At 36.6% G+C, this 25,210-nt stretch overlaps 1 protein-coding gene across 1 annotated transcript in view; it reads left to right on the top strand.

The window, feature by feature from the left end:
• The window catches only part of ttll5 (tubulin tyrosine ligase-like family, member 5), a 140,511-nt gene that overhangs the window by 13,801 nt on the left and 101,500 nt on the right, over window positions 1-25,210 (top strand). The window contains 5 exon segments of the mRNA XM_048190347.1: window positions 1,699-1,768; window positions 1,856-1,940; window positions 6,111-6,212; window positions 8,789-8,880; window positions 11,265-11,372. Coding sequence (XP_048046304.1) covers window positions 1,699-1,768; window positions 1,856-1,940; window positions 6,111-6,212; window positions 8,789-8,880; window positions 11,265-11,372 — 457 coding nt within the window.

The following is a 25,210-nucleotide window of genomic DNA, read 5'->3' as shown; positions in this document are numbered from 1 at the left end:
TGAACAAAAATGCCCCCCAATTTCAAGATAACGGGGCAAAAAAATGCCCCTGCATAAATGAATTTAAATCTATTATGGCAGAAAAAAATGCGTAAAAACTAGGGCTGTCAAAATTAATGCATTAACACATGCAATTAATTTTTTCCTCTAGTTACTGTTGCTATGTCTGACAAGCCATGCCGCTCTCACGCCACAATATACCGTTTTGTGGCTCTTTAATGTGTCGTGACAGATCATCTCTTCTTACTAGTTAGTTTCTATCATCAAATAAACATGAATGAACCACATTTCAACCAAAGAAAGACGTCAGTGTACGTCATTTTTCAAGTCTGCCAACGTTAATCTACTAACTCCCCTGACTGCTTTGTCTGACAAAATGGCGGATTTGGCGTTATGATTGGTTAGATCACCTGTCAATCAAACTCCCGGTAAAGGGTCAATTAATGCAGCATCCATTTTTTTCTATCATCCTTTTAGCTAGCTTTAAATTATATGATCACATTATCATTTATTCAAGTGCTATTAAACCATTCAAGCATGACAAGATGCATAAAAGAACTCAAATCTGTACTGGTCCGCTGTCTGTGAATCTCCTGCATGCGCCTGCATTGAGATCTCTTTCGCACTTGAACAGACAAAAACACACAAAAGTATGCCAAACTGCCTGCTTTGTCGAGTATCCTCGTAGTCTTAAACGAGTTAAATAGTCTTCAATGACTGTAAAGAGTTGTGAGGACATCGGATGTGTGTCGGATCTGGTCATCAGATCTTAAAGTGACAGCAGCCTAATAAACCTGCTCCTGTGATGTCTGTCATTAAAAGGTTAGTTCACCCAAAAATTAAAACTCTCCCATAATTTACTCACCCTCAAGCCATCCTAGGTGTATATGATTGTATTCTTTCAGCCAAACACAATCTGAGTTATATTAAAAAATATTCTGGCTTTTTCAAGCTTTATAATAACCTTATACAATACATTTAATAAGATGATTATACAAATTACCCTTAGAAAAGTTGCTCTTACATTTCTGACCCTGATATGCCATATTAAAAACAAGTAAAGCTCATCTATAGCATGTTAACCACAGGCAGTCTTTCTGTTCCATGCTTTTCTGACATGAAAAATCTTTCAAAGGGTAATATATCTAATTTTGGCAAAAATCTAATGCCCCGTTCACACTGCCAGCAATTCAGTCCAATCCAAAGCATGCAGGAACTAAAAATCCACCCGTGCAGTTTTAGCCACAGTATGTAACTTTTTGCCCTGTAATAGCTGAAGCACAAAACTACAAGTTACTTGTAATTACGTGAGTTGTGCGCTACAGATGAGCGCCTTATCAGTGCAAATGTCACAAACGACATCAAACTCTGCTAATAATGAAAGACGTTCAACTCTTATGATCAGGTAAGTAGCTTTTATATGCTGTTGTTGTCTGACTCTTAACTTGTTGAAATCAATTATTTTAGAATAACATTTCAAAAGTTTGGCAACGCTGACACCAGGCATAACGATTGCCATTCATGTCAGAAAAGGTCTAATGGTGGAAACTATAACTTGGCAAGGCTATTAATATCCAAATAGACCAAAGTAGAAACTGGATTAGAATGGCATTGTTACCAACATAAACAATGTAGAGTGTTTATCTTGGGAAGCTAACATGCTTTTGTAATCTGACAGTTTTGTTCTTGGTGTTTCAGCCGAGTCAGATCCCACTGGATGAGAATATCCTGGTGTCGCGGTACATCAGCAATCCTCTACTGATTGACGGTGAGTCTACAACACTAACATTCACAAATCAACTCATTCTGTATAAAGTATGTTTTTACATTCAGTTTGTTTCTTTTGCGTCTGCAGATTTTAAGTTTGACGTGCGTCTGTATGTGCTGGTGACCTCATACGACCCTCTCCTGATCTATCTCTATGAGGAAGGGCTGGCCAGGTAATTCATTTATATCATCCAGGGTATGAAACGGACTAACAGTAACTGTCACTCAATAGACATCAGATAAGAAAGATGAGTGCTTGAACAAACAGAAGGAATGAAACCTGTCAGTGTCAACATCCAATTGCCTTTCAGGTCATTTTCAATTTGATCATGCTGTTCACAATGCTTCATGGGATTTGAGGTCCTTTCCCTCAGTGAAGCTGCTAAGTTTACCGTTGTATTTTTGTTAATCAAATCAAAGTTTGTAATAGTGTGATTCTTCTCAAAGCTGGTTGGTTTGGTTCATGGCTATTTTAAAATCTCTAAGGGAAAAATTTATGGAAAATTTGCTTCCTAAACCATTAATGCCACTGAAAAAGTGGGCATCACCTGCCACTGTGGCTGGTAGTGATGTCTAATTCTTGAACAAATAGTTCTTATGAGTCGATTCATAGCAAGTGACAGGTCAAGCGGGTTCACAAAATTGAAATAAATCGTACTTTAGTTCTGGCTTGATGACGCAAAAATGCTTAGCCGAAGTAGCATTCTCATTGTGCAGCATTCACTCGAGTTACTAGACTGGTTATTGAACACAGAACTGGTTCACAATAAACAAATCAAACCTACAGACAGAGTTGAAAGTCAGTCTTTCAGTCATGTCCAAATTAAACAGAAATCAACGAACTGTTGAAAGTTTTTTACTGAAGACTAAGGACTTCCTGAGTTAATGTCAGTAGCCAAATAAAACATTTAAAAACTGTTATTTTTTAATGAAAAAATAAATGCAAGCTTGAGATGTAGAATTAGAAGTAGGCGTATTACTTGAAGATGTTACTAATTCAACTTATTAACATTTTTGTTTTCCAGTTGCAATTATATCTTTTCATTACACTTAATTGATTTAGTTGTTTTGATAGATATTTGAAGAAATATGATTTTCATCAATTTATGGATCAACAATGACAAGCTTGTATCAGCCTGAGAATTTTCAATGAATGAGTTGAACTGAGTTACTTCTTGACTGAACTATCAAATAATTTCAGATTTGATTCGGTTTACTTGATTATCCAGACATCATTTTATAGAAAAATCATGAGTCCCAAATATGATCATCATCTTTTGCTGAAGGTTTATTTGTTCATCTCTCAATCATCATTGTATTGCATTGCATTATATGTTTTAAAACTACAGAGATTTCATCATAAAACTAAGCATTTAAATACCATCTTACTAAGACATTATTGGCAGATATTGATAGTTATATGCATTTTATGTAAGTATATAAAGATCTACAACATCAGAATTTCATCTTACCTTTTCTCCATATAAATATCAACATCTGCACCAAATTGCCTGTTTTTGCTCAGTTTGGGCCTTTTGAATGAAATTGTGCTTTTTTTCCCCCTCCATATTCTCACTAAATCAAAGTATATGAGCAATAAAATCCTGGTGCATCAAATATGACAATAAACTGTTTCATATTTCAGGCTTTACAGGTTTAATGATGTTGACATCATGTTTGTGATGCAGAAAATAGCTACTTAAAATGACAAAAAAAAGAAAAAAAAAATCTTATATATAAGTCACATGAGCCTGTGTGATGATTAAATATGGAAAGAGGTCCTTCAGGAGGAAGACTGACTTTGATATTAACTGATTTTATGAATGGTTTCATAAAGATTGGATGTTTTTGACAGAGCCTGTTGTTACAGACATACAGTATTTGCAGTGCTTCAAGTCTCAGTTTTTACACTTTCAGGGGGAATCAGCCTACAAAATTGCTTTTTTTAATCATTGTCTCTGTGTATTAAGCTGGTGTTTAACCCCAACTTGTATTTAACCAGAAATATTCCTTTAAGACACTAAAATAACACAAACACTAGATGGCAGCAGAAATGTTTCCAGTAAAGTTGGACCGGCTCATCTAGGCCTCAAACAAAGCTTTCCATTGTCTCATTGCTGGAAGGACATTGACAAAAGTTTTTTTTCTAAATGTTTTTTTTTATTTTTTATTTTAATGTATTTAAAGCACCGAGGAAATCTGACATTGTTTAAAAAACATTTTAAAGCAAACACGTTCTCAGGTATCATTTTAAATGATTTCTTCTACCTGAAGAGGCTAATTTTTATGATATTTTTACATAAGCCACAAATAGTATTGGGCAAGATTTCTGTGGAAAGTCTCACAATCCCTCCGAATCCCTCCATTGAGCGCCTGTGAAACGCATTCAGTCTAGATATGCACACGGTGTCCTGCTTCTGGCACAGAGAGGAGAACGTTTTCTCAGACATGCGAGTGAGACGCTCAAACAAATCCTCTGATTTTTTGGATGGCGTGCAGAGTGAAGCCATGTGAAGTGGATGTGCAGTGTATTGTGTGCCGCTGTGGTCTGGTGTGTGTAAAACGCTTGGCCTACCTCTATTAGGCTTGGCGCTGACGCCGCCTTTACGGAGCGACACTCGGGTTTGTTTTCAGCGCACTCTCTTATGAACTGCTGGCGCTACGTCCTGGCACTTTTCCCAACTCAACTTTTATCTTGGAGATCCCAGAAGCTTTGAAGGCATTCAGGTACTCTCTGTATGCCAGGAAATTCTTCCTCCACATGTGGCGTCCACTCCTCTCAAACGCAGCAGCGCTGTACTCTGGGAATGCCCGCGAGCTTTAGGACAAATCACTTAAGATTACATTAATAAAACTTGTTCTGTTATGAGCTGTGATTATGCAGTGTTATTGCCATACCATTATGTGCAGTTAAGAGGAGAATTAACAGATTAGTCAGCTGACTTTATGACAGAAACATTGATAACACTCAGGTCCATTAAAAAATATTAACAGATGAAATTAACTAAGATTAATACATGCATTAGAAGTATTGTTCAATCTTAGTTAATGTTAACTAATGAACGTTATTGAAAAGTGTTACCAAAACACATATGTATCAGAGCATTGCAGTGATGACAGATTTTTGTAGGCCAACCTGTTGGTTTCCTCAAGAAAACCCAATCGTTTTTCCATTGGCTTTTAGATTATTGCGTAAATAAGCTCTGTGACCTACAAGAGTTTATGATTCTTTCACGTTTTGATCATCATGATAATCTTCAGAACTGAACACAACATTTATCAATTTTGAAGCCTAAATACAATCCACAGAAGTCAAAAGCTAAACATAAGCTATAAATGAACTACACCAGTCATGTGACTTTAAAGTCACCATGAAATAAAAGTTGACTATTATTGTTTTTTTAATGGAATATTGCATTGTTTATTCTAAATGATTTATCAGTGCACATCATTATTGTTTTAAATTCATGTTCCTCATAATCTTGAATCAGAATCTTCTCTTCTCTGATGATGAGGGCGGGGCAACCTGTCACTCACATGAGATCCACCAATAGCAAACCACAACCATCCAATCAATTCCCCACATACAAAATCAAGCCCCGCCCTTCATTTGTTCTCGTTCCAGAAGCCGGATATACGGCACAATAGAGAAGAAAAGGCTAACGCAACTTCTGTTTCATGCTGACTTTAAGCTTCAACAACTCTTTTAGTCTTAAAAAAACATATTTCTCTGAAAGTACGAGTTAGAATAGTTTGCAAGAGTGTGATTATAAACACAACGAAGTGGACTAGTGAGTTGTTGAACCTCTTTGACACTTGTAAGCAGCTGCCTTTTTCAAGACAAGTGAAAGCTTTAAAATATCACACAGTGGCATTATCTTGAGTTTGTGTTCACCACAGACCAAAAACTCATTCAAAAAACACATTGACTTCAGGATGATGGAGAACCGAAAGTGCTAAAATACATCATCCCTCTCTATTGCTATTACTGTTGCTCAAAATTTGTGATTCGAGACATTCGTGAACTCGTGTGTTGTTGAGGAGAGTGTGCTGTTACTTTACTAAATGATCAGATGCAGCATATTGAAAAAATCTCACCACCAAAATATAATAATCTAGTTTTATCTAGGTATTAATCTTGTACTTTATATAGTTGGATGGCTGTTACAAAAGCTCTCCGCTTATGTGTTAATATTAGATATGTGGCTGGAATTTAGGCTGTCACATGTTTTCACAAGACTGCTTGCTTTGGTACTTTACCTGTTTATTCTTTTCAACAGGTCAGTTGAATGTCATAATCGCTATTAAGCTCATTTTTTCCTTCTCGTTTGTGTGTGTTATAGGTTTGCCACGGTGAAGTACAACCACGCTACGGCAAACATCAAGAACCAGTTCATGCATCTGACCAACTACAGTGTCAACAAGAAGAGCAGCGACTACGTCAGGTGAGCGCTCTCGGGCTTCGATCACGTGGATATAAATATTTCCAGACTCATACTATTAAGTGCAACATTTGTGTGCCAACAGGTCTGCTAGTATTTTAAGGACATATTTAGCAAAAACCTTTTGAGTCACTTTTTTTTTTTTTTTTCTCGTTTTTTAAATTAAATACTGTAGATTCTATTCTTATTTCTGGCTTCAACAGCAAAAAATAAATAAATAATAATAATCCACTGTTACGTTTTTGCCACTTTCCAACAGAGGAAATTAATACACTAGAGGTCAAAAGTTTGGAATCGTTAGGATTTTTTAAAAATGTTTTTGAAAGAGTCTCTTCTGCTCACCAAGGCTGCATTTATATGATAAAAAATACAGTAAAAACAGTGCAGTATTATTACAATGTAAATCAGCTGTTTTCTATGTGAATATATAGTAAAGTGTAATTTATTTCTGTGATCAAAGCTGAATTTTCAGCATCATTACTCCAGTCTTCAGTGTCACATGATCCTTCAGAAATCATTCTAATATGATGATTAAAAATAAAATATTAAAAAGTCTTTTGGGCAGTAATGTGAAGAGAAATTAAATAAAGTGAATTACAGATGTTGGTCATATAATTAGATTATCATCAAAAAGTTTATTTATTTCACTAATTCCATTCAAAAAGTGAAACTTGTATATTATATTCATTCATTACACACAGACTGATATATTTCAAATGTTTATTTCTTTTAATTTTGATGATTATATCTGACAACTAAGGAAAATCCCAAATTCAGTATCTCAGAAAATTAGAATATTACTAAAGACCAATACAAAGAAAGGATTTTTAGAAATCTTGGCCAACTGAAAAGTATGAACATGAAAAGTATGAGCATGTACAGCACTCAATACTTAGTTGGGGCTCCTTTTGCCTGAAGCATGAAGTGCTCTAAAACTTCCTGGTTTACGGCTGCGTTGACCTTGGACCTCAGAAAACACAGTGGACCAACACCAGCAGATGACATGGCACCCCAAACCATCACTGACTGTGGAAACTTTACACTGGACCTCAAGCAACGTGGATTGTGTGCCTCTCCTCTCTTCCTCCAGACTCTGGGACCCTGATTTCCAAAGGAAATGCAAAATTTACTTTCATCAGAGAACATAACTTTGGACCACTCAGCAGCAGTCCAGTCCTTTTTGTCTTTAGACACTTCTGACGCTGTCTGTTGTTCAAGAGTGGCTTGACACAAGGAATGCGACAGCTGAAACCCATGTCTTGCATACGTCTGTGCGTAGTGGTTCTTGAAGCACTGACTCCAGCTGCAGTCCACTCTTTGTGAATCTCCCCCACATTTTTGAATGGGTTTTGTTTCACAATCCTCTCCAGGGTGCGGTTATCCCTATTGCTTGTACACTTTTCTACCACATCTTTTCCTTCCCTTCGCCTCTCTATTAATGTGCTTGGACACAGAGCTCTGTGAACAGCCAGCCTCTTTTGCAATGACCTTTTGTGTCTTGCCCTCCTTGTGCAAGGTGTCAATGGTCATCTTTTGGACAACTGTCAAGTCAGCAGTCTTCCCCATGATTGTGTAGCCTACAGAACTAGACTGAGAGACCATTTAAAGGCCTTTGCAGATGTTTTGAGTTAATTAGCTGATTAGAGTGTGGCACCAGGTGTCTTCAATATTGAACCAATATTCAATATTGAATTAAAAGAAATAAACATTTGAAATATATCAGTCTGTGTGTAATGAATGAATATAATATACAAGTTTCACTTTTTGAATGGAATTAGTGAAATAAATCAACTTTTTGATGATATTCTAATTATATGACCAGCACCTGTAAGATAAACTAGCCAAACTATCACTATCAGCCTATCAAATTATCAGTTCCTGAATTTGAATCGATATATAATAATGCAAAATTAAATGTAAGTAGAATTCAATGCTGGCTTGACAAAGCATCAATGTCACCTATATGGATAGAACAATACATTGAATTTCAAAATATTGTGAACCAAAAAACAAATTGATATATTGAAATGTGCAACATGTTTTCCACCCATGTGATCATAAATCATGAAAATCTCTTTTTTGCAGTATTAATGAAAGATGTAAATGCTTTCTGAGGTTTTTGTTTTCAGTTATTTTAATTTTGAATAAAACTCTTAAAAGTGTTGCTGGGCAAGAGCGGTCAGCAGATCATTATTGCGATTGTAGACACATTTGACCATGTTTTAACCTTCTGAACACCAAAATCACTGTGAGAAAAGTCTTTCCGTCTGAATCTGCATGAGGTTATGATGCAATAATCCTTAACGCCTGATGATTTTACAGTAGCTTGTGTTTGTCTTGCGGCAGCTTCACGCCTTAAAGCATCATGCACGTTATAGTAATGAGAACAGATCTGAGCTGTCAGAAATAATAGTTAAATAATCACCTCTCATTGTTCCTCGCTCTTAAACGGCTCAGGAATGTGATTTCAAATACAAGCTAATCCTTGTGTTTGCTAATCATGTCAACACTGTTGCGTTGTGCCCATTTCTCAGTATTGTTTTGGCAGTGCTGACAGTCAGGGTTTCTCTTCCTTTCAGCTGCGATGACCCTGAAGTAGAGGATTATGGGAACAAATGGAGCATGAGCGCAATGCTGAGGTATTTGAGGCAAGAAGGCAAAGACACCACATGTGAGTATATCTAAGATATACGTTTATCACCACATAACGTCTCACATTCAGAACCACTAATCTGCAGTCATTCACAAGCACAAATCATCACAGTCATGAGGAGATTGACACGCTTGTTACTCCTGACAAACAAATCGCTGGATTTATGACTTATGTTATGACACACTGGGTGGGTTTCATTTTGAGATGATCAAACACTGCACATTTTATGTTGTCAGATGCACACAGCATTTTTGTCAAATAAGTTTACTTTCATTTTAATTTAACTCGTTTGCTATTAAATTATTATATCATAGGTACAAACCCGATTCCAAAAAAGTTGGGACACTGTACAAATTCTGAATAAAAACAGAATGCAATGATGTGGAAGTTTCAAATTTCAATATTTTATTCAGAATACAACATAGATGACATATCAAATGTTTAAACTGAGAAAATGTATCATTTTAAGGGAAAAATAAGTTGATTTTAAATTTCATGGCATCAACACATCTCAAAAAAGTTGGGACAAGGCCATGTTTACCACTGTGTGGCATCCCCTCTTCTTTTTATAACAGTCTGCAAACGTCTGGGGACTGAGGAGACAAGTTGCTCAAGTTTAGGAATAGGAATGTTGTCCCATTCTTGTCTAATACAGGCTTCTAGTTGCTCAACTGTCTTTGTCGCATCTTCCTCTTTATGATGTGCCAAATGTTTTCTATGGGTGAAAGATCTGGACTGCAGGCTGGCCATTTCAGTACCCGGATCCTTCTTCTACGCAGCCATGATGTTGTAATTGATGCAGTATGTGGTCTGGCATTGTCATGTTGGAAAATGCAAGGTCTTCCCTGAAAGAGACGACGTCTGGATGGGAGCATATGTTTTTCTAGAACTTGGATATACCTTTCAGCATTGATGGTGCCTTTCCAGATGTGTAAGCTGCCCATGCCACACGCACTCATGCAACCCCATACCATCAGAGATGCAGGCTTCTGAACTGAGCGCTGATAACAACTTGGGTTGTCCTTGTCCTCTTTAGTCCAGATGACATGGCGTCCCTAGTTTTCCAAAAAGAACTTCAAATTTTGATTCGTCTGACCACAGAACAGTTTTCCACTTTGCCACAGTCCATTTTAAATGAGCCTTGGCCCAGAGAAAACGCCTGCGCTTCTGGATCATGTTTAGATATGGCTTCTTTTTTGACCTACAAATGGCGAATGGCACGGTGGATTGTGTTCACCGACAATGTTTTCTGGAAGTATTCCTGAGCCCATGTTGTGATTTCCATTACAGTAGCATTCCTGTATGTGATGCAGTGCCGTCTAAGGGCCCGAAGATCACAGGCATCCAGTATGGTTTTCCGGCCTTGACCCTTACGCACAGAGATTGTTCCAGATTCTCTGAATCTTTGGATGATATTATGCACTGTAGATGATGATAACTTCAAACTCTTTGCAATTTTTCTCTGAGAAACTCCTTTCTGATATTGCTCCACTATTTTTAGCCGCAGCATTGGGGGAATTGGTGATCCTCTGCCCATCTTGACTTCTGAGAGACACTGCCACTCTGAGAGGCTCTTTTTATACCCAATCATGTTGCCAATTGACCTAATAAGTTGCAAATTGGTCCTCCAGCTGTTCCTTATATGTACATTTAACTTTTCCGCCCTCTTATTGCTACCTGTCCCAACTTTTTTGGAATGTGTAGCTCTCATGAAATCCAAAATGAGCCAATATTTGGCATGACATTTCAAAATGTCTCACTTTCAACATTTGATATGTTATCTATATTCTATTGTGAATAAAATATAAGTTTATGAGATTTGTAAATTATTGCATTCCTTTTTTATTCACAATTTGTACAGTGTCCCAACTTTTTTGGAATTGGGTTTGTAAATATATCCACCAATTAAGACAAAAAAAAACAAAAAAAAAACATAAAAATCCATACAACTCGAGCATTTAGTCTTCTGTTTGACATGAAGGACATAAAGATGGAACAATTATGAGATGAGGGGAAAACTTACCTTCTTTCAAAAATGTTTTGTTCCCCTGAGAAACTTTGTGTTTGATTTCAAAACTTTTTGCATTCGCTTTTATGTTCCCCAAGGAGCTTCACATTCCCTTGCAAAACTTTTGCTATCAAGTTCCCCTGAAAAACTTTGCGTTTGCTTGCAAAAATGATATTTCAGTGGTCGTAAAATGTTTCATTCTCTCAAAAAAGTTTTTTTCCCCTGAGAAACTTTTTGCGTTTGCTTGCAAAACTGGTGATGGAAATAATATGAGATGGGAGGAAAACTTTATTTTCGATGCTTTTGTGAGTGGTCAGAAGAATATATAAATGTTTAAATAACCATTTCTCCATCTGGAATGATCAGCTGATGCTTGCTTCTCTGTGATTGTCAGTGCTCATGGGTCAGATCGAGGATCTGATCGTTAAAGCTGTTCTGAGTGCTGAGATCCACATCGCCACAGCCTGCAAGATGTTTGTCCCTCATCGATGCAACTGCTTTGGTAAGACACATCATATATTGAGACATTTTGGCTTTGGCATGCAGATAGCTATAATATGATGGCTTATATTATACATCTATGCTGTTTTTCCTGTTTTTTTGTTTTTGTTTTTTTTTTTACAAAAAAAAAAAGGCATAAAAACATTACGCAATATTGTGGTAAACATTAACTGCTTGATACATTTAAAACGTGGTTTCATAGAGTATAACCCCATAGATCAGCATTACTTACAATGATCACACAGTAATATAGCAATGCTGATGGTTTACAGTATATGAAGTCTGTGTTGCTTCCTGTAACAGCCTCTGTAGTGTGTTTAAGCAGAGGAATGCAGACTTTACTGTAGGATGGACTGTTTATGGAGGTGAAAACAGAACGATATCCACTGCCAGAGCAAAATGCAGTCCAAAAGTTTCTCATCCTGAACGATTATGGGGTGTTAAATACCTGCATGAGGTCAAACACATTATCCTCCAGATATTCAATTCATCATTCATTGATTAATGTGGTTTAAACTGGCTTTAACATTAACTAAAACTATTAAAGATTTTTTTGTTAATTAAAATGAACCTCCAAAAAAAAAAATATATAATTGTTGGATGAAAAACTTGTTGGTCTCATTAGTTAAGGCATTAACTAATCATTTGCTACATTATTTATTGATCCTTGAAAAAGTAATTAATAAAAATACAACTGTTCTATGAATATAAATATGCTATGAATCTATGAATATGCTAATTAGCCCCGCCTCCACTCGCTCACACCAGCTCAGAGATCCACTCGGTCAACTTCTTGATGTAAACGCTGCTCAATAGTATCGTATTTTTACAACATCGGACACATGACGGTAATTAATATGATTAGCCTTTTGCTTGACTACGTTATCAAAGAGCTAATAATGTGTTGCTAATGTTACACAAACCATGTTCCCATTCGCAAGTCAGACAGCTGCCTTCTAACAATCAGCATCCTTACAAACACTTTAACTTCGTAATATACATCATATACCCGCCATATTGCTAAATCTGCACAATTTTTCATATCAACAGAAAAACACATTGGGATAACCTTCTCTTGAGACTCTCCTGCTTCAGAGCGGATATAGTTAATGATATGCTAAACCCCGCCCTCACGTTGACATGATTGGTTACAATGTGTTTGTGACATCAGAAACACCAGCGATCTCAAAACGCATTTTTGAGACTGTCTTTAGTTCACTGCAGTTTTAAAGAGAAAATACTAAGCAAATGGTGTTGACTTATGAATTTGCACATGGTTTATCTTAAAGCATATTAAAAACACCACATAGACATATAAACAACATTAAAAACCTGATTTTCATCACAGGGGGACTTTAATAACTGAAATAACTAAAATTAAAAACAAATTAAACTTAAAAAGTAGTAAGAACAGAAACTTGTCAGATTTTCTGGAAGGAAGGACCCAAAAGCAAACAGATGCCTCATTTAGATTTTATTACAACTTCACAAACAAAATTTTGGGATGAGCCACCTGGACAACTCAAAGAGGGACAAATCTGAAGAGGGGTCAGGCCAGAAAAAACAGTCCATACAGTGATCAGATCCAGACGGGAGATGAGAGAACAGTCAGACAGATGAGAAGTCATTAGTAGGTGGACAACAGCATAGACAGGTCATTGGCGAACAGAGATCAAATACATGTAGACAGATAAACAATACGATCAGTGTCAGGATATAATCCAATGACCAGAACTAATGATTATAGCCAGAGTCACACAGGGATGAACAGTCTGGGAACCACAGGAAACCACAGCACTAACTGCGCAGAGTACAGGGATGTAAGCCAAACTAAACCTATACCAACAGACAAGATCGATGAACTTCACAAGACTCTGTAGTTCAGTTCTCTTGGTTCTTTTGGTCCAGACCGAAAAAGAAAATGATACATTTAGACCTGGTTCGCAATCGCACACCGAGATCACACCGTCAGATCATTCAAAACAATGCTATGTGCTAGGCTAAATGTGCTTGTTGTATGTGCGTACATATAATGGAGTTTTTACCAGCTGAGAACTCGCAAAGAGCTCAGAAAACATGTAAAGTTCCTCTGTCACATACTAACCAAGATCTGCTGCAAGGAGATGGCATTTCTGATGATGGACAACATCACGACTACAGTGAGAAGAATGTGTGCTTGAGCATTCTGTCCTTATTAGGGTCGCATCTTCTGACATCACATCCTGTTTTAGGTTCTTTTAGATGTCTTTGGTCCTTGTTGCATTCATATTTCAGTCGAACCACAGTAGAGTTCATTTGAAAGTGGAGCTTGTCAAATTTGCCCCTATTTGGGTGTGAGCAAAAACACGCCGTTTTAGTGTGTGTCCCTTTAAATGCAAATGAGCTGCTGCTCCCGCCCCCTTTCCAGAAGAGGGCGGAGCTTTAACAGCTCAACAACAACAACGCTGGAGAATCTCACGCAGCCAAAATGAGGATTGTCAGTAACGGTGTTCAGCCTTACATTGTTCAAACCGGAGTCGACACTGATGGAGAGACTCAGGAAGAAGTTACAACTTTTAGACGTTTCTGAATGGTTAGTGGATAAATTGATGTAGTTGCTGTGGAGTTGATTCAACTCATCCACTAGCATGTGCCGTCATGTTCATCTTTTGTGTTGAATTGACCCTCGTTTGTGAAGCAGTCCGGCGTAAAATGACGGCATGTCAACAACACTCTACTACAACAACTCTTCCTCTTCTCTAAAGCAGCCCAACATGGCCCCGCCCCCTTTGTTGTGTGTTTTCGGGGGCGGGTTTATGTACATTTTTGGGGTTTGTGATGTCACTAACCCGGGAAGAAGCTCTTTGTAGTCCCTGCCAGTCCTTAAACAGTGATTTCTGTAAAAGAAAATATCTCTTTGCGTTGAACTTTGAGCGTCGTAACTTTGCAGATGTTGTTTTTGATCAAACAGCAACATTACACACTAACTAAAGTTAAAAAAGTCAAATCATAATCAACCATCCTTTTAATCGAACCAAACCTGCTAAGTGTGAACTTGAAAGGCACAAAACACACTGGCAAATAAACAGAGCAGAAGGAAGAGAATGTAAAGCGGAGAAATCAAGGAGAGAGTAGAAACAACTGTGAGCCAATGAACAACGGCCACATGGGATAAACAAAAAACAAAGACTAGAGCGAAGAGGAGGAGAGATCAAATCTGAGTCCTGACAAAACCATAAGGAAAAAAAAAATAGAAATATAAAAAGATATAATTCAAAATATTAAAAACAAAAACTGTAGTCATCTATAAATTCTACTAAAATAACATGTTGTGTAGATTGAGTTCTAAAACGATAAAAACAGGCATGTTTATGGCTGTGTAGTTCTCCTCATGTGCCAGATCACCCCTCCAAAGCTGAACACAAATGAGATCTTATTTCTTTCTCTTCGCTCCAGTGTTGTCATTCCACTGTAACGTGTCTGTAGACATAATATTTCCTCTGTAGGTTTTGCTGGTTTAGGCTGTGATAACATAGTGCAGGTGTACTGCTCTGTTATCAGACAATCACCTGCATGATAAGGATATCTTTACCCTCTACCCAGTGTATGCCCTCATCTTTGGTGCATGATGGGATACTGGAGACAGGCAGGGGTTCACTTCACTGTGTCACATGACTGAATATGAGCCACTCATGCAGGTGCATTGGTGGAATGTGATGGAAACAGTGTGATATGGATAAAGTGGCCTGTTTAATATGGTAACATCACTCTTTACACCAGGGTCGTCCAGTCCTGCTCTAGCTCTAATTAAACACACCTGAACCAGCTAATCCAGGTCTTTAGGATCTCTACAAACTGTATTGTTGGAGCTAAATTATTGTGAAGAGCGACTCATACAAACGTCTTATTGTGAATGAACGTTTGCTCTGGGACAGTTGTGTCTCCCATAGATCCGTGTTAGCTGAAATGTGTGAACTTGCGCATAAGCATGAGTGGCGAATACTATTAAAATAATATCCTACTTCTCTGTGCAAGCTATTACGCACAGCACAACAAATTCCATATGATTCCTGCTAGACCTAAACATTAAATTTATGAATATGTCATACTGAAATAATGTTATGCACCGAAACAATTTTTTTTTTTACTGAAACACCAAAACTAAAATACGTTTTCAATTATCCAAAAACTGAAGCTGAAAATAATGTGTATTTAATAATCAATTCAATATTGAAATTTATCTTTTGTGTCGAATCATGATTCAGATCGCGTGTGAAACCGCCAAACGGCTGAAATCACGTGACTTTGGTGCTCCGAACCGCTGATTCGACACATTGATTCAAAACGCTCCGAAGCTTCCTGAAGCAGTGTTTTGAAATCGGCCATCACTATATAAGTCGTTATTTTGTTTTTTTGGCGCTCCAAAAATACTCTCGTGGCTTTATAATATTAATATTGAACCACTGTACTCACATGAACTGATTTAAATATGTTTTTAGTACATTAAAGGATCTTGAGAGAGGAAATGTCATTGCTGGCTATGCAGGCCTCACTGAGACATCGGATTTCATAAAAAATATCTTAATTTGTGTTCTGAAGATGAACGAAGGTCTTATGGGTGTGGAACGACATGAGGGAGAGTAATTAATGACATTATTTTCATTTTTCATTTTTTCAATCAGCACTCAAATTAAAACTGTTGTATAATTTGTATAAACATTTAAATTGCAGATAATACAGTTTTTATATCAACTTTTGAATTATGTTTCTACTCCAGTTGCTTGTTGAAATATAAATATTTAAACAGTGGCTGATTTCTTCAAACATACAGTAAATAAGACATCACTAACAGTTTAAGTGAAAAAGTTAGTCATTGAATGGCTTTCCTGAAGTAAATGTGATGTTACGTGACATTATTTACAAGCTGTTTTATTAAAGTCTTTCTGCGGTTGAAACGCTGAGCGATTACAGTATGCAGTACAAATAATGTTTACTGAAGTTTTGTTCACGCATCAACTGAAAACAGCAAAAGATCTTGGTTCATTAAAATGAAGATCGATTAAAATCGAGAAATCGTTTTTATCACCATTTTAGTCAATGATTTCAGTGCTCCAAACTCCAAAATGCATCACTAATTATGTTTATAGTTTTTTTCCATCAAATCATCCTTTCCTCATGGAAAAGTGTGTGTGTGTGTGTGTGTAGCCGACTTCATCACAGTCTTTATCACACTGAGAAAACTCAATGTCATACCAAAAAATAAAGCAATAAAATAAGGTAGCAGATGCAGGAAGTGATGCGGAGGCTAATAAATGAGGAAGTGCTGAAACAGGTCTTTAGCATTGGCTCCAGTAGAACAGCCCCATTGTTTTCCCAGTTTACATCTCATCTCGAGTGAATCTGGATCAGAGCCACGCGGTTGATTCCCTCTTTAATACGCTCCTTATTGTTCGGATGTGAATTAGCAGCGGGTTCGTCTTTGTTCAGCTGCTGTCTAAATGAAGTCCAGTAACATGATGCTTCATTGGTCGCTCTTCACCTCTGACATGGAAAGCAGAAACAGTAGTACTAGTGAATAAATGAGCCTTTGTGTGTGTTGGACCGTGTGTGTGATATATGAGTGTAATGTCCATTCACGTCCATTTGAATGCTTCTTTATACAAGTGCACAGTGATTTTTGTGGTCTGACACAAATTTCATGAATTGTTTTGAAGATTTATTTTGTCTTTCTTTGATCGCTTATTGTGACATGCTCACCGATGGCTGAATAACTGGCCTTTTAGTGGTGGGGAAATATTCTCTGATGCGATTCACGATTCACGATTGTGAACTGATTCTTATGATATTATGATGTTTGCTGCCAATTCCACACAAATAAACTGCATTGTGAGAAACCCAGGCTTTCGCTTGATATTGCAATGCTTACAATGTGTGGAAGGATTTCAGTGTTGATGGCATTGATAATTTACAGTAACACCTGGTGTCTTATCTGTAAAAATAGGGAAAGCCATTCCATGCAGATGTCATATATTACTGGAAAAGGACATTTTAAATATATTTACCAGTTGTGTGAAAGCGGCTACTGAAAGCACTCTATTTATTGCTTTTATAATGCATTTCTTTGTTCTTCCTTTACTGACTATTACTACTATATTTGTTTTCAAGCTTAATTTAGTTAAATTTAAATTAAGCTAAATTACTTGACATACAGTAGTTTCAATTTATTTTTTAAGTACTTATTATGATATTATATTGTTTAAAAAGTATTAAGTATTTTGTAAATTTAATAATTAAAGTATACTCTAAAAAATGCTGGGTTAAAAACAAACCATGTTGGGTTGAAAATGGACAAACCCAGCAAATGGGTTGTTTTAACCCAGCGGTTGGGTTAAATGTTTGTCCAACCTGCTGGGTAGTTTTATTGAACTCAACTATTGATGAAAAAAAGACTGTATTTCTTGCTTAAAATGAACCCAAAATATGTTGGAAATAAACATTTATTAATATGTTGAATAAATGAACATTTATTAATAAGTTTAATGCATAATGGGGGTGTGACGAGATCTCGTGTCATGAGATCTCGCGAGACTAAAATGTAGGGCCCTATTAAATCCGTTTTTTTTTTTTCCCCAAATTCCATTTTATTTTTTCCCAAATTCCGTTTTTTTCCGTTTTATTTATTTTTTGACTCAATTTTAATGGTTAAATTAAAATTTAGTAATCAAAAAGCATGTCTAATTAATTGAAATAATGAATCTTGTCCAATTTGCCAACAATTTAATAAAAATTTAACAAAAAAAAAAAAAAAATTTTAAGACCCTATGATAAACATTTTATTCTTTCCCCTCAAATTTTATTTTTACCAAATTCTGTTTTCTGGATTCCATTTTAGTGGTTTAATTCCATTTTAATAATCAAAAAGCATGTCTAATTAATTGAATTCTTAAAAACAACAATATTTATTAATTAAAAAAAAATACATTTTTATGAATCTTTTTTTTTCTTCATAAGTTCTGTTGTGTATTTAAATTTTTCTGGCAATCAAATGAAGGCATACCATTTAATTTGACTTTTAATCATAAAATTAAACTTTTTGTCAAACAATGTGCTGCACAACAGAGCTTTACTGTTAAAATTTAAACATGGAAGAAACACTGAGATTATCGTTTAAAAATATATTTTAATAATTTATTGTTAAATTAATTTATCTAAATTCTACTGTACAACAGTAATATGTTTCTGTCAAGTTAAATCGAACTTTTATTTTGACGGTTTGCCCAGAGCTTTGAGTTTCTCTGTGTTTATGACGGTAGTTTTCTCAAACGAAGCGGTTAAATGCTGATGAAGTGACTTTCAGAGCAGCTCTGGAGATGAATTTGTGCGTTCATATAGTGAGGCGACAGAGGACGAAAACACCGCGATCGTCGCATGTGCTTCAGCGTGCGTGCACCCCCGTTGCGATTGTGTGTGAGGCGGTGTGAGGTAAATGAAACTGCGCTTCCGCTTTTCGAGGCGAAAAGTAGTCATGATTTTGCCATGACAGAGTGGTTAGGATGATTAGGAAAGAATATGTCACCACTACATTTACATTACGCCTCCACTGTCGTTTTGCTTTGTATTTAAATAAAAAACATTTAATTCAGTTGGATAACAGTCGCCCCCGCTCTATATTTACAGATTTACGCGCGATCACGAAAGTAAACACGAGCGCGCATTCAAACGCGATTTCAATACCCCGCTTTTTGAAATCGGCTCCCTGATGCATGCAGATATCTTCCAATACGAAAGCTATTTTAGGCTGGGCAGTGTAGTTCTAACCATCTCTTAGCGCTGTATCAAAGAAAAATTTGATCTTATTTTTACTTTGAATATTCATACTCAGAAAGTAGAACTGAAATGACATTCATTACTAAGATGATTAGTTAAAACATTTCAAATACACCTGCAGAATATTTTTTCTAGTCATGTATTTCGCCATTGAGGATTTCTTAAAAATAGTGTGTAAAAATCTCGTCTCGTCTCGTTCTAGTGAGATACCTGTCTCGTCACACCCCTAATGCATAATGATTAAACAATACACATTTATTAAATTGCTTATTAATAAATGTTCATCTTTTGATTATTATTGTTGCCTCTAGTAATTATGTGTCTGATTTTTAATTTCCAACCTATGTTGGGTTCATTTTAAACCAGACATATAGTCATTTTTAAACAATAGTTGAGTTAAATAAAACTACCCAGCAGGTTGGACAAACATTTAACCCAACCACTGGGTTAAAACAACCCAATCGCTGGGTTTGTCCATTTTAAACCCAGCTTGAGTTGTTTTTAACCCAGCATTTTTTAGAGTGTAGTTAAAAAGGTAGAATTTTTTTTTCTTTCATCTTTGGTGATTTGGTCATGTGAAGTAGGTATCGAGAGTTATTGCATTTCAGCGGTATTGAGAACGGCTATTGACATTTTGGTATTGTGACAAGTGTGTACTGATAAGAAATTGGAGAACAAGATGCATTGTGATGCATTGAGGATTGTTTTGTAATTGAATCAATACCATTTCAGTTACAACTGAGTCCAATGTGATGCCCATGAAAAGATTCACTTGGATATTTATGTTGCATTTCATATAGACATATACAGTATAAACTACTATACTTCACAACCAGACTTCAGACACTCCAAATTTTCCTTTTTAAAACATTGCCAACTTTAGCACAGAGACTTAAAGTACTAGGGTTTATGTGGTATCATTTCAATCTTGAATGTCAGTGAGGTCTGGACTTCATTAGTAATGTAAAGAGCTGAATTTGCTGGTTGTGCTACATGTAGGATGTCTGTTTATGTATGATGGTCGCTGTGTGGCGTTTTGCTTGAATTAGTGTTTTGTGCCACCCATGCTGCTCATCGTCACCAATTTTCAAAATTGCTCATCAGCAATTTTTATTCTTGATTAGATAAGCTATTTTATTGCAGATCGCCAGTTTTGTCACATCACTTCAGAGTTTAGACAAACATCATGTTAAAATAGAGCTGTAAGCTGCGGTTTCAGAGCCAAGCACACAAGTTTCACATGCTTTATAGGGCTGTATTTGTGTGGTCATGAGCCACAGTGCTGTGTTTATAATAAAGACAGTTTAGAAGAACACCGGTCGGTCTATTTACAATTGACTACAGCAGCAGCCAAATGATGACAGCTCAAAGACCTGTCCCGGCTTACCCTGCTGATCTCAGCTGGTTTAAGCTGGTCTCCCAGCCTGACTAAGCTGCCGTTAAGCAGGACGGCCAACAAAACAGCTTAGGCTGGTTTAATTTTTTTCAACTGTGTAATTTATTGTTTTCCTACACTTAAACCTACACATTAAAGACACAATATGTAAGATTTCTGGATTAAAATATCCAAAAACCACTGGAACAGTGTTATATATTTTGTTGACTTGTGTACTTACATTATCCCAAATGTTTTCAAGAATGTTTAAATCCAGAGAAATAAACAATTTTAACCAGGACACGGACCGTGCTTCGCCTATCAATGACATCAGACCCATGTTACCCTCGGTTTCTGGTTTTATTTTGTAGAAACCATGGAAACACCAAAGACGCTTTAATATATGATGTGTTTTATTAGACAGATGAGCAACTGTTTGTACAAATTCATCGACAGAAAACTAATCATGTTATATAGCTCAACACTGTAAGTCTTATCGTTTAACTCCCTCGGGTCGGCGGTCACGCCGGCGATACCACCTCGGTTTTTTTCTTACCAGTGTGAAAGAGACTCAAAATACTCTGTCAATGTTGCACATACAATTAAGAGCTATACACCATTTTAATCTGTGGAATATCTTCTTTCATTTGTGTACACTCAGAGTAAAAACAAAATGTTGTGCTTTTTGTAAAATAAAGAAAACTAACATGATGCGTGATCTCTCGTCTCCCTCTAAACGAAGTCCAATCTGATAGTTCTCAGAAAATGAACTGTAACTTAGTGAATACGAATGACAAAAAAATTACACTTGTGTCTAAAAAAAAACGTTAAGATGTCAGGTTTTAAAACATATAAGTCAAATCGAAAACAAACCTTCTGTGTTTATGTAATCTGTATGAAAAGAGAGCCATGTCAGAAGTCCTTGATTCAGCTCATTATCCGCTAATGCGGCCACGCCCACGGAGCCAGCGCTATTCAGACGCAAATTCAGTCAATACATGCATTCATCATCTCAATCGTGTATTTATTGTCTTGAAAAGTGTTTTGAATAGCCACATTTAGCGATCTCTTGCCTCTGTTAGTTCCTTGATTGTCACATGATATGCCTCTTCTTTTACTGAGGCATTTGTGGACAAAAGGGGCAGAGCGCCCTCCGGCTGAAGTATGAATTAAAAACACAGCATCCAGCGCTCATAATGATGACAATAAATATAGAATAATAAATATTATTCCTCTGTATAGAAAATTGATATAAACATATGAGAATCCATCAATATTTCTCCAAATGTGTATGCTTTTAAGCATATTAAGAAATTATGGTCAATATAAGATTTTAAGAGTCAAAATGTGAAGCTTGAGTCTTAGATCTTTTTAATGATGTATAGTTTGTCAACTGCACATCAACATTTAGGCTCTATAATATAACAAATATAGTAGCCTATATGAAATGCCCTAGAGGTAGGAATGTTCAGATGCTTTGCATCACAGAAATACATTATATTTTAAAGTATATTAAAATAGAAAACCATTATTTGGTTAGAGACTTGAGACTTCTTTTAAAAACATTATAATGGCAATGTGTTCAATCTTTTGACTGGTAGTGTAATTTAACATAGGCCTATACAAAATTTTCTTCATATCATGTGCAATAATACGTGCGTGCATGAGATCACAAAAATCATGTTTTTTTTTTTGTCCTGAGTGGACTTTAATCCTGTTATCAGCATGATCACAGAGGGTTTTTTCACAGCCTACCTGACTGAAAGGCCTCATTAATATGCAAGTCATTTCAGGTCATTATTATTCAATTCTTTTGTCTTCTCAGGTGAGAATCACCCATTATACATGATGATTCACGCCTCCACGCATACTGTGTTTCTTGACCAAAAGTTTCTTAGAAAATTTAAATCTCTCTTTTGTTTTATATGAAGGAGTAGGAAGGATAATTTTTACTTCATTCTGAAGCAAAAACTCTAGTCTACAACCTCCAATACCCAGAATCCTTGTGAACACAGTTTTAATATATTTTTTTGGGCCTTATTTCAGTGACTTAAGTTTTTTGTTTTTTCAATAACCACGCATAAACGTTATTCCTTCAAAAACACAAACATGTACATACATGTTCCTCACATATTATTGTAGCCTAGTTTGTGCTGAATACAGTGTAATGACACTTTTGTCATTAATATGTTTATGAACAACTGAAAAAAGCACAAATGTCAGGGCATGTCAAAACTTCTCCATGGCCCCAAAAATCCTCAGACCCCTGAGGGTTAAGCTAAAAGCCTATATAAAATGCCATAGAGGTAACATAATTGTTCAGACACTTTGCATCACAGAAATACATTATATTTTAAAAAGAATATAATAGAATACCATTATTTTAAATTGTAATAATATTTCACAGTATTGCTGTTTTTCCTGTATGTTTGATATACACCATGATGAGCTTGAGACATGATCATTGAGGGTTTTTTCACAGCCTACCTGTCTGAAAGAGCTCATTAATATGCAGGTCATTACAGCTCATTATGCGATTCTTTTGTCTTCTCAGGTGTAAATCACCCATTATTCATGATGATTCACGCCTCCACGCATATTTCATGAAATCATGGCATCATCAAGCTACTCCTTTGTTTTCCTTCCGGTTTATTTTCAGTTTCCAACAGTTTGAAAATCAAAACTCTAATTACTTACTGTACATTTGTGAGGCTTGGTCTGAAGATGATCTAAACCAATTTTGATGAAGTTTGGACTGCACCAAAAAACAACAACTTTTGTTAAAAATTCTGAAAAAATGGTTATACTGCTTTTTTCCCTTTTTTGTACTGTGAGCAGTAGATGTGTGACTGAAACATAATTTCTTATGGACATGGTGCTATAGATTCAGTAGCAATTAACTATACGGTGCTCCATCCACATCGACAGATCATTGCTCAAGAACCTTTAGCAGAAGTGGAAGGTATGAAAATCTTTCGGACCCTGTATTTTTGGAACCTTGTCAGAAGCATTATTTTTTCCCCCTGCAGTTACAGTAATGTACAAGATATTTGACAAAGTGGGTTTTCAAAGGCTTTGTTCTAAAATGAGCTGCTAGTAGGCGGCATTTTAAAGGGTTAGTTCACCCAACAATGAAATTTCTGTCATTAATTACTCACTCTCATTAATTACTCACTCACTCTCATGCGCACAAAAAGTATTCTCGTCTCTTCATAACATTAAGGTTGAAACACTGCAGTCACATGACTGTTTTAACGATGTCTTAAATACTTTTCTGGACCTCAAAAGGTGCAATGACGTTGCTGCAAATGCGTGGTTCAGCAACCCTCGGATTTCATCAAAAATATCTTAATTTGCGTTCTGTAGATGAATGTAGGTCTTCCGGGTGTGGAACGACATGAGGCTGAGTAATTAATGACAGAAAGTTTTGGGTGAACTAACCCTTTAAGGTGTGCTCACAACACAAAGATGGTCAAAAACAGCAGCGTCTCATGTTTTCTTTGCGGATAAGGCAATCCTAATGCATTGCAACAAGCTTGGTGAAAAATCCGAAAAGTCACAAGCACTGCTTTTATGATACTTTTATGGGATTTTTTGGATGTAGTCACAAAGAAAAGAGCCGCATGAAGATCCTTCAAATTTCTCTTTTTGTGAATAAAAGCAGCAGCAACAGCATACGGGTTTGCATATTTTTGAGTGAACTATTCCTTAAAAATTGGAACATTTGGACCACTGATATAAAAATATTGGTGAAAGTCTCCCAGTTTCCGTGGCTGAAGTGATATGCAGTACTGTGATCATGTGTAAATTGTCTCTTACTTAAGCTTAGAAGTCAAGTTATATTTCATCTGTGAGTTCATGCGAGTCACTCCACCCTCTATTATATTGTTTATGAAAAGACACCCAAAACCAGCAGGAATACGATTTATTTCTGCAGTGATGCAACATTGTCAAGTGACACAGCAGACGCAGGAGACACCCAGTGAGATGATACGTTACGGTCTTGTTATTGTTGTTGTGGTGAGTTTGGTTTGGGCTTGTTTTTTTCGATTCCAGAGCCCAACGGCTCATAATAACGCTCTGCTTTGATCTTCCCTTGTTGGTGCTTATTTATTCTCCTCACTGCGAATATTTTGTGGTGATGTTAATGGGCCCTCCCAGCACACATTAAAGAGCCACAAAAGCCGAGAGAAGAGAGACGGAGAGAGCGAGACGGCCTGTGAGGGCTGAGGTGCGGGCAGGACCGGTGTCTGCTCCTAATTGGGGGAAAATGCGTTGCACATGGGCTGTTGGCTGCTCGCTGTTTGAAGCGGAGTGTAAATGCGTATGGAGCGTGCTGTTTGTGTTTGTACGTGTGTTCACAATGCGAAATGGTGCTTTTGCACATCTTGAGTAATTAGTATGGGCCGCTCGCCCTGTCTTTCAGCTCGTGTTGTGTGTTTAGAGCTGATTAAAGAAAGATGTACTCGCCTGTAGCTCTGTTTAAGAACCCAGTGAGCCTCTGTGCTGTCTGCTCCCTGCATAGACCGTTACTGGCTTCATTAATCAGCCTCATAGGCAGGGCTGAAAATTAACTTGAGCTTGGGCAAAAATGCTACCCGGAATGAACATAAATGCCCCCCAAATTCAAGATATGGGGGAAAAAATGCCCCTATAAA

The sequence above is a fragment of the Megalobrama amblycephala genome, linkage group LG5 (genome assembly GCF_018812025.1).
Source record: "Megalobrama amblycephala isolate DHTTF-2021 linkage group LG5, ASM1881202v1, whole genome shotgun sequence".
NCBI lineage: Eukaryota > Metazoa > Chordata > Actinopteri > Cypriniformes > Xenocyprididae > Megalobrama > Megalobrama amblycephala.
Note: the sequence above shows the minus strand (reverse complement) of the source record. Positions and strands in the feature narration are given on the sequence as shown.